This window comes from Lonchura striata, chromosome 15 (genome assembly GCF_050655825.1).
Source record: "Lonchura striata isolate lonStrDom1 chromosome 15, ASM5065582v1, whole genome shotgun sequence".
In the NCBI taxonomy this organism is placed as follows: domain Eukaryota; kingdom Metazoa; phylum Chordata; class Aves; order Passeriformes; family Estrildidae; genus Lonchura; species Lonchura striata.
The window spans coordinates 2,566,780-2,577,011 of NC_140717.1; the positions used below are offsets into that span (position 1 = coordinate 2,566,780).

General features: G+C 45.5%; 1 protein-coding gene across 1 annotated transcript; it reads left to right on the forward strand.

Moving 5' to 3' along the window:
* Positions 1 to 65: 65 nt before the first annotated feature.
* On the forward strand, positions 66 to 8,475 carry LOC146765977 (TOG array regulator of axonemal microtubules protein 2-like). Its single transcript, XM_085592817.1, has 3 exons — positions 66 to 4,636; positions 5,798 to 5,915; positions 6,881 to 8,475. Exons 1-3 carry the CDS (start codon positions 4,317 to 4,319, stop codon positions 6,989 to 6,991), a joined length of 549 nt encoding a protein of 182 aa, XP_085448943.1. The 5' UTR covers positions 66 to 4,316; the 3' UTR covers positions 6,992 to 8,475.
* Positions 8,476 to 10,232: the final 1,757 nt, after the last annotated feature.

A 10,232-nucleotide genomic window follows, 5' to 3' on the forward strand; every position in this document is an offset into this window, starting at 1 on the left:
CCGTGTGTGCCCATGGAGCCCTGGCTGGGAGATGGGCTGCAGGCCGCTCCATGGCGGGGTGCCCTGCCCGGGGCTGCAGCGCCCATGGCCGACCCTGTCCTTACAGTGACCTCGGAGATGGCCGCTGGTGCCAAACACCGAGAAGAGCCATGCCGTGGGACTGTACAGAAGAACGCAGCCCCTGCCGACCCACAGAAGTCCTTGCTGGAGGGGCTCTCCTCGCTCGGCAGCGATGAGTGGTAAGAAAGGCCCCGTTCACTGTGTCCATTTTAGCACTAAGGTTGGTTAGAAGCGAGTCTTGCTGCTGCCTCTGAGCCCCGAGAGCCCAGAGGGCCGAAGGGCACTGGTGAAACTACTGCAGAGCACTGAGAGGATAAAGATTTGAGAGCAGCCTTTCCTCAGCCTTGCTCTGCAGCAGTGCTCCAGCTGCAGCAGCTCCATGCTGTTTCCTCAGTTTGCCTGCTGCTCTGTGGGGCTGCAAAGGAAATCTTGAGGGGAGAGAGAAAGCTGTGGGATGAGATGATTTGCTGACTGAAGGCAGAGCAGGATGGCAGCAGTTTTTCGTGCAGGTTTGGGTGCCTTGGGCCACTGACCCAGTGGGATTAAGATTCCTCTCTGCTCCCACTGCTGCCAGCAATGGCAGGTGACAGGGTCTCCCTGTGACCTCCTGCATGGCAGTCCCAGAAACAGCTCCAGGGAGTTCTTCTTTCTGAGAAACCGACTGAGTTGTGCTTTCAAGTCCCTCAGTCTGTCATTACTCCTAGGGGCTCATGGCAGAAGAGAAGGAAAAAGAAAGAAAATCCTCTAGGAATCCTGCACTTTTGGAATTCAGCTTTTTCCTTCTCACTGCTTCATATGGGCCTGAGATGTTTTGTCAATACTCACAATGTGTCCCAAAATTATACACAGGCAGAAGGAGGCCCAGAGATGATAACCCTACAATGTTAGGTGGTATTGGTTTTGTTTTTGGTGTCTTTTTGATCACTCTCTGGTGGATGCTTCATTCACACAGGGGTAAGGCCTCCATTCACACTGGCATAAGCATGAAAAATCTGTCCCGATGCATCTCCTTGTGCAGCCACATTTGCTCTGCCCTTTCTCTTCCCCATTTCTCTTTGGTGCCCTGTGAGGTGCAGAGAGCTCCTGCAGATGTGGGGGTCAGGATGACACTCAGGGGTGCCCATGGGATCAGTCACCAGCCCTGTGCTGCAGCCCTGATGCCTCACAGACCTTCCTCTGGCTGAGAGCCTACAGAAAGCAAGTGTTGGGAGATGGAGTTTTTTGCAACTTTTAAATAACATGTTGCTGTTGGGGGGGTTGTTTTAGGCAGGGGGGTTTGGGAAAAGCCAGGGTTTCAACAGTTCTTGCCCAGGGGTGGAATCTTCTAGGATATCCTGCTGCTTTTTAGGGGAATGTGTGAGGTGAAGTGGGTGACACACAAGCTTAGACTGAAGAGTGGAAACTCGGCTCCAGAGTGGCAGCGCAGACTCTCCCTGCTGAACTGCCTGCTGGGGCTGATAAGGAAGGAAAATGCCCCAGTAACAGCCCCATGGGACTGTGTCTCAGGGACTGGTACAGGGAGGTGACAAGAAACAGCAGCATGGCTGAGTCTCACAGCTTCTAGGAAGCAGTGACAGAGGGGCATCATGTGCCAGAGATTTCAGAAATACTGTCTTCTTAAACAGCCACAAATGAAGACTCTGATACCCCTCTGTTTGCCTCTTGGATTTTTATATGCTTTTGACAGCCACAGCATCCTGTGGCAACGTGTTCCACGATTTCATTAAGTGCTCCTTGAAAAGCACCTCCTGTGGTTTGGATGAGCTGCCAGCCTGGTCATTTCAGAGGGTGCTGCCTAGTTCTTGGATGGAGAGAAATATCAATCAATCTTTTTGGTACTTGCCTTTCAGGGAGCAGAAGGAGAAGGGACTCTTCAAGATCAAACAGCTGGCTGAATCCCATTCAGATGTCCTGCTCTCTCGACTTCGGGATATTTGCTTGGCACTTACCAGTGAGGTGAGAACATTGCTCTGAATTGTTCCCCATACTCCTTACATGGTGTGTAGAGTAGGTATGTGCTTGTTCATCTCCATGTGTGCTCAGGGCATGTCTTCATTTCTGGTTTTAGACCTTCTATTTCTAATGTCTGTCAGCTCTCTGTAGGCTCTGTGTGTACATGTAGCTGTATTTACTGGTAGGTCAGGTATCTGACACTTGTTCTTCGAGTGAGGTGCCATTATAATGCAATGTGCAAATGCAGAAACTGAGACACTGATGACATTATTTACCAGAATCCTAATCTCTGCCCAAGCTGTAATTCAACACTGCAAATTATTCTGTAGACCTGAGGCTGAGTTTTCTGTTTCCTGGCTGAGTGCTTCAGCTGCTAGTGTTGCTTTCTGGAATAGGAGCACCTGACTCTTTTATCTTTATGACTTGTGCCTTTATGATTTGAAAGCAGTCCTTGTTTTAATTTACTAGCAAAAGGACCTGAAATCAAAGTAGTGGGCATTTTAGAAGTGTAAAATAGAACACTTTAGTGATTTTTTTTTTTTTTAAAGCCTGCAATAAGCAGGTCTGTGGCCAGAAATTGGGTAAGTGCTTTCCGTGCTTGTGCTCTTCTGCTCTTCTTGTGCTTTTATGTTCCTCTGGACACAGTAGGATGTTTTGTCATTTCCTGGGACTTCTGTTGAAGGCAACTGATTTCTTTTCAAGGTGATTCTTATGTTTTCCCTCATGACTTCCCCAGGTGACCAACCTCCGTTCAAAGGTGTCCTACTCTGCAATTGTCACTCTGGGAGAGTTCTTTGCAAACTTGAAGAAGGACATGGACTCTGAGGTAGAAGAGGTTGCACCAGTCCTTCTCCAGATGGTGTGGAACTCCCCAGAGTTCATACAGAAGGCAGCCTGTCACGCCCTGGGGCTCATGGTGGAAAATGTGACTCCTGCACGAGCAATGACTACTCTCATTGACAGGGGAGTCAAGTAGGTTCTTCTTTTAATGATATTCTTCACCTTCTCCTGTGTGAGTGGGGGAAGGGATGAGAGAGAGAGTGGGAATGGTGGGAGTGGGAATGGGTCCTGTATCCTGCATCTTCTGTGAACTCAGGGACTTGATTCTCTGATCTACCTCATTTCTTTCCTCTTGTCACCTATTTCTGCCCTCCTGCAGCAGAATCATAGAACTTCTCAGAATCACAGAACTGTAGAATATGGGGAGTTGGAAGGGGCCCTTCAGGATCATCAGGTCCAGCTTTTGGCTTTGCACAGAACAGCCCAAGGGTCAGACCAAGTGCCTGAGATTGTTGTCCAAATGCTTCTTCAACTCTGTCAGGCTTAGTGCTGTAACCACTGCCCTGGGGAGCCTGTTCCAGTGCCCAACCACCCTCTGGGTGGAAAACTTTTCTCCTGATATCCAAACTAGAGCTCGTCCCACGCAGCTTCCTGCTGCCTCCTGGAGTTCTCCCAGTCTGTCAGATTTTCTTACACATGGTAACCACTGGGGAAATGAAAGGCCAAGGATAGAGCCTTGTGCTTTTGTGCTTTTGCAGCTGTGAATGGTGTTTGGTATTTAACAGCACTAACCACAGAGACCCTGGGAAAACCATGTCTCCTCTTGATGCCATTAATTTGAGAAATAAGGAGGGTGTTTGCTGCTGCCTAGAGCACATGGGGGAGAATGCGTTGGTGAGGCACAGCCTACACAGCAGGTAGAGCTCCTGCCAAAAGGAGTCTTGTATGACTGTCCTGGCCTTAGAGCTCTACTTTCAATTCAAACTGATGTTTCAGCTTAGCCTTGAGATGGTGAATCACTTTACAGGCACCTTCACAGGCCAACTACCATGGGAGAGCTGAAGAAAATGCTGCCTTAACTGTTGGTGCTGGGCTGATAGCTCCCAAGAGGCACTCTCTAGAACAGGACAATCTGGCTAAAATGCCTGCCACTCTTTCCTCAGCTTTGGAATAGGGTAAAACATTCAGATATATCCGTTGCCAAGCCTTACAGAAGAAACAGGCTGCATTGCTGGATATTCTGCAACTTCACAGCCCACAGCATGTTTTCCCTGCATTTGTTTTTCTCCAAAGGTCTGCAGATTTGGGGAGAAATGGGTGGAAAGAGCATCAATCCTGCTGCAGCTCTGTGTAGTGGGTGCCCTCTGATGGGTCAGCATGAATTGTCCTTAATTTCTTAATAATTCATATGTGATCTATTCTTTTAATCTTTCTCTGAGAAAATACTGTGAAAGAAATGGAGTATCAGATAGTGCAGGGAGACTGAATTCCTCCCTCTTCCTCACAGTCAGTCCTTCTGTACAATGCTAACTTTGTGTTTATCTGAGGGCAGAACCTTCTACAGGTGTCTGAAGTTGCAGGGAGAGCCCGGGCCTCCTTCCCCCAGCAAGGACAGGGAACAGGCTCTGGCCAAGGCCTGTGCTGCTGTTGCTCCTTCTCCTTGTGCCCAGTGTTTCTCTCTTCTTCCCAGGAGCCGCTACGTCCAGGTGCGGAAGTGCGCGGCCGAGCTCCTCCTGTCTTTGATGGAGAGAATGGGAGTCACAAAGCTCGCAGACACCCCCAGGGTTGAGATGTTGGCACATGCGGCAGGGAAGCTTGCACAGGACTGTCACCAGGACACAAGGTAATGATCTTCATTTCACCTCCTCAAACAGGAAAACCATTTTGTGTCTGGCTAGAAAGGTAAAACCACAAATGAGTGGAAACTGAAGGAAATAAAAAGTGACCTCGCTGTGTGGCTAAGGGGCATAGACTCAGAGAATATGCTGAGTTCGAATGGACCTGTCAGGGTCACCCAGTCCAGCTCCTGGCCATGTGCAGGGGGCCCCAAGAGTCACTCCTCATGCCTGGGAGCATTGTGCAAACACTTATTGAGCTCAGACAGCCTTGGTGCTGTGACCCCTGCTTTGGGTTGCCTGGGAAATGACTGTAGTTGGTAACCTGAGGTTGGCCAGCAAAAAGGTGCATTATCAACTTCCTGTAACTTGAAGGATTCTTTACTGAGATCAAAAGAGCTCCAATTAGTCTGTCAAACAGTTTTGTTTGGTCTTAGGTGCACAACACAAAGCCAAAGTGTTGGCTAATGTTATTCACTGAAGGATCCCAAACATCTGTTTCTCATTAAGACTTTCCTAGAAATATTTCAAGGTTTGTTAGCCAATGTGTTCAGTCTTTCTAAACCCCTTCCACAGATTTCTGCAATGCTGTTATCTGTGGCTCAGTGACCTCCAAATTTCTTCTTGAAGAAGACTGTGATTTCCTAGTGGCCAGATCAACCCAAACTGCCAAAAGCCCCTTACTTTGATGATGAAATTCCCATTAATAGCTGCCAAGAACATGAGAGCAACTAGCTGCCTCTGTGCATACATATAGTATAGAATAATCAATAGGACGCATGAGGTGTTTTGTCCTGGCTTCCCTGCCAGTTAAAGAAAGGCAAATTATTGTGCAATGGCAGCAGGACACTGCTAATAGGCTCTGACAACAAAGCAGATGTATTTTGCATGTTCTCTGGGAACACCCACAGTTTCAGAGTGAAATGATATTTTTCTGTGGCCCCACATTCTCCTCTTGTCTCTTGTGTTCAGCTGACAACACTGTGCAGTGTCAAGTGGAGGGAAATTTCCCTCTTTGCTGAGTAGGTAATGCCTTCTCATGCAAGGATTGCACCTGATGAGTTTAAGATACCCTTCCTTTGTTCATTTTTTCATTTTCATTTTCTTCCTTCCTTCCTTCCTCCCTTCCTCCCTTCCTTTCTCCCATCCTTCCTTCCATCCCTCCTTAGGCATTTTGGACAGGAGATGGTAAAGATATTGCTGAGTCACCAAAAATTGAAAATGCTTTTGGAACGATCTCTTTCCACCTGTGACCTGGAAGACATTCTGGCAAGAATTAAGAAGAAGGTAAGTGCTTAGCAGGAGAAATGTCTCCTTTGTGCAAGTACTGCCACCACTCATACGAGATCAAACATACCCAATCTGTCTTTATCTCATTCCTCTTCTGCTGAATCATTTTGCTCCTGGGAATGAGCTGGTAAACCTCAGCCTGTTCATTTGCAAGCCGCAAAGGGACTGATATTATTAGGGAAAAAGTGAGATTTTGAATATTTTGAATATTGGTCACAATGAAGAAAGGGAAAGAGGAGAAAATGGATTTACATTTAAGAGTAAGGCCCCCACCACGCTGTCCCTGCTCTGCCCCCAGTAAAGCAATTAAATGAGAATAGGAGATAACAGTCTGAAGATAACAGTATCTTTAAGACACTCAAAGTAGTAGTACCAAGAAAACTTCCAAATATACAAAAGATGTCCAAGTCAAGACTAGTTACTACAATTTCTGTCTGTCTTTTGGGAATACTGCCCTGCTCTCAAGCCCTGTGGAGCTGGAAGAAGTTTGGTGAATCCAGCAGCATCCAGCAAAAAATTCTTTGTTTGTTTGGAGGGGGATTTTACTTTTTTATTGAAAAAATATAGAAAGGAGTGTGCCTTTGTGCAGGCACAGGGAGAGTGAGTGTTGAACCAAATCAACTTCCAACACAATGGGCTGACCCACAAAGAGTCCAATTTTTTCTGCTGCTTCCTTTAAGAACACTCATTGCCTACCAGTTTTCATAATTCCCATTTGTGCTCAAGATTAATGAATTTGGGGCTTCAGACTGCTGCTCAGTATGGTAGCACCCATAACCTGCCTTGGGCTATAGAAAGCAAAGAGTTGGCATCACTGAATCTCTGGTCTGTTTCCTTCTGTAAGTTAGGAAATGTTTCCCTAAGCCTTGATAGCAGTGATCCCGGTTCTAACTGGTGTTTTAAACAGGGAATTTCCTATTTTATATTCTAAAGATGGATGGGGTTTCTCCATGTCTTTGTAGGAGATGGAAAACCAGAAGAGTGAATGCCCAGCTGTCAAGGAGCCAGTGGAGAAGAGGAATGATGGCCCCAAGAAGCCCCAGGCCACGATGTCTTCTAGCAAACGGTACTGAGCACTTTTGTGAGATGTGACCAAGCATATGACAAGTTTTACATGCCTCTCCCTCAGGAAAATCTTTCTGACAGAGATGACCAGTGCCAGAGATTGTTTCCTTTCCCTACAAATGCTCTAGGATAAAAAATATCTACCTCTGCATTACACTGAACACAACTTCTCTGGAAGGGTTTTCACAAAAATGGAGAGACAAAAAGACACCCATTGGTTGCAGCTCAGACAATCCAGTGCAGTGGCAAGGGCGGTGTTGTGGAGGCTATGACAGGGCCAAGTTTCTGCTGCCTGACTTGAGACAAGTAAATTCAACCAAGGCTTTTTTCATCTGAGTAGAGTCTTTTTTAGATGGATGTTTTGATGAGAAGTCCCAGTCTAGAAGCAAGATGCCATTCCACAAAGATGCAGTTCTCACCATGTGGTTTGGCCTGGCTGAGTCATGGTTTTCTTACCCTCAAGCAGTACCAAGTTTGAGTAGTAAGTAGCAAGGCAATTCCTGAGCAGCTTTGGTCAACAGGTGTCTCAATGTGGACTTTTTGTCTTGATATTCCCGTCCTTCATATAGTTTACTTGATGGACAGCATGTTTGGTTTATTTCCCCCTGTGCTGCAATCAGCATTTAAGACAGGAATTTGGTCCTCGCTGTCTCTTCATTCCAATGGCAGAGCTACTTGTACCTGTTCTCCTCTGATAACAGAGGGTATTTATTTAGCCCTGTCACACTCAGTGGTGTCAGGAAAGTGACCACGTGCCTCAGTAGCATCTTCCCGTGCTCATGGATGAGACAGGTTGATCGAGGAGAATTGTTCCCAGTGGGGTTGTTAAGCTGTGGATCTAGTCTCTAGGGAAGCAAATGAAATGTGAGCATAGTTCTGGGATGTCTGGCTTCTGGTTTTATCTCTGTTACTGATTTTCTGGATCCTTCACATATGGCCCTGTTCATCTGCTCAGATGCATCTGAGTTACTTTTCCAAATTGTCATGGCTGGTTGTAGAGGCACTTCTCCGGAGTGATGAGTTTCCTTATTATAAGACACACACATCCCATATGAGGAGGCATTTAAACTTGGAAGTAGCATCTCTCTTTCCCCACAAAGCAATGTGAGCAGTGCACCTTGGAAGCCATCTGAAGATAGATCAGATGCATCTCATCCTTGGTTTTCCTGAGTGAGAACTGGCGAGAATGTTACTAGCAGTTTGTCTCCTGTAATGATTGTCACAAGGTCCACGTTGTTCTTCAGAGCCTCATGTTTTTCTAGCTTGAAATCACATCATTAGGAAAGCTCAAGATATTTGCTCACATTTAACTGAAGCTATTATCACCAAGAGGTTCTAATTTGGTTTTGTTTTCCAGGGTGGAGTCTACTTCTGATGGACACCTCTTACACCATGCAAAAGTCCAGGCCACGTTACCTGCAGCTGCAGAAGAGATGGAGCCACTCCACAAACTTTACCAGCTCCTGGAAGCCAAGGGGTTTCAAACACGGCTGGAAGGAGTGGCACTCCTCCTAGAGCTGTGCAAAAACAGCCCCCAGCTAATCTCCAATAACATTGTCCAAGTATGTAGGGTATTTTCATTATTCCTTTCCTTTAGCTCCTTTCCCAAGCCTGTAAAGGTAATTCAGTGTGTCTTGGCACAACATCCTGGCTGTTTGGGACAGGCTGGTCCCTCTTACCCAGACAAATTTAATTCAGGTCCAGGCTTCAGGACAAGTTATTTCAGTCCAGCTGTATTTGTCTGGCAGGTGCCTATTGATGCTGTTCATCAGATGATGACAGAATTTTCTTCTGGTGCAACTGCTGCTGTCTCCTACTCCCAGTTGGGTTAATTGAAGGGAATTCAGCCACTGAAAGCATGGAAATTACAATCCAGATTAAAAATGGGTTTGCATGGGGAACAGAAGTATCAGGCCGGGTTTGTTTAAACCCAGGATTTTTTAAAGAATACATCTGTAGACTCCATCTTGTCTTGCACAGGCACAACTCTGGCTACTCATTTCCATCCTTGTCCCTAATCCTCTTGGTAAAGACAGTGCTCACCCTTCTTGGGGGGCTTTTTATTCTCTTTGAAAAGGAGGAAAACAGCTAAGAACAGATCTCTGCCTTCTCCTCCCAGTAACTGCTTGTTAGAGGGAAATGCCGCGGGAGACAAGACTCATGCTATCATGATCATCAAGTCTCAGTTTATTGTGACAGATTACACAGTTTATATATGTTCGTTAATTAGCTCATACATATTGCAAAAGCCAAGCTCATGATTGGTTGCTATGTGACTTGTACTATTATCTTAAAAGTATCTTTATGATCTATACATGCCTGTCCGGCTGGCCTTGCAGTTAGAACAGCTTAGTACCCCTTTGTTCTTCTCTATCTACTTCTACATACCAAGCAGTTTCAATATCCTGCTTTCTGCACACCATCTACTCTTCAGGGCCATGCGAACTTTGCAGCAGTCACGTAGCCCTCCCTATTTGGATTAATTTTACAGTATCATGTCCCTTGTCGTTCAACCATTCCTCTGTCAGGCTCTCTTCATCTCCCCCGTTTTCCTTTTGTACAAGAAGGTGTGCATTCAGCATTTTCTGCAAAAGCTGCTGCATCAAGCCTTGCAAGCAAGTAAACACACAGGGCAAAACAAACAAAAGTATCACAATTATGCTTAGAACTATTATGCCGTATTTGATAATGTCTCTTAACTATGGTCCAATCCCCAATCCTTTTAGCTATCTTTTTAAACCTAATCTATCCTCTACCTTTAACTGTTGAGTTAGCTCGGTCAATTTTCGTATTTGCTTATGGATAGATGTAGCGTGATCAGAAAAGTTCATACAGCACATTCCTTCAAATTCTTCACAACTATGACCTTGGGCTAGAAGAAGTAAATTAGTGGCAGCTGCTCTGTTTTGCAGAACTGCATGACAGATACTACCTATATTTGTGGAAAGCTCACTTAACATTTTAGATGAAATATTAATTTATTTTTCTGTCCAGTAGGCTAGGATTTTTAATTGTGTGAGAGCTTGCACTGAAGCAACTCGTGGGGTGAAAAATGAGGTTAGTATTACAGAAGTGCACCCCACTTCATATTTCTCATGGTTTTGATTGTTCTGTTTAACATGAAAGGAACAAACTTAATTCTAAATACAAACTATATTTATGATAAACTTAATGTTATGCTTTTGATTATCTAATTGATTGTCCCTCTTTTTCTTTTGCCATTGAAAAGCAATGGTAAAATGAACAGAA

What these genes read in the sequence shown, in the direction of transcription:
- LOC146765977 (XM_085592817.1), top strand. Translation starts at nt 4,317, where the DNA reads ATGCTAACTTTGTGTTTATCTGAGGGCAGAACCTTCTACAGGTGTCTG. An exon ending in GACTGTCACCAGGACACAAG is followed by an intron (nt 4,637 to 5,797) that starts GTAATGATCTTC and finishes ATCCCTCCTTAG; the next exon opens with GCATTTTGGACAGGAGATGG. An exon ending in TGGCAAGAATTAAGAAGAAG is followed by an intron (nt 5,916 to 6,880) that starts GTAAGTGCTTAG and finishes ATGTCTTTGTAG; the next exon opens with GAGATGGAAAACCAGAAGAG.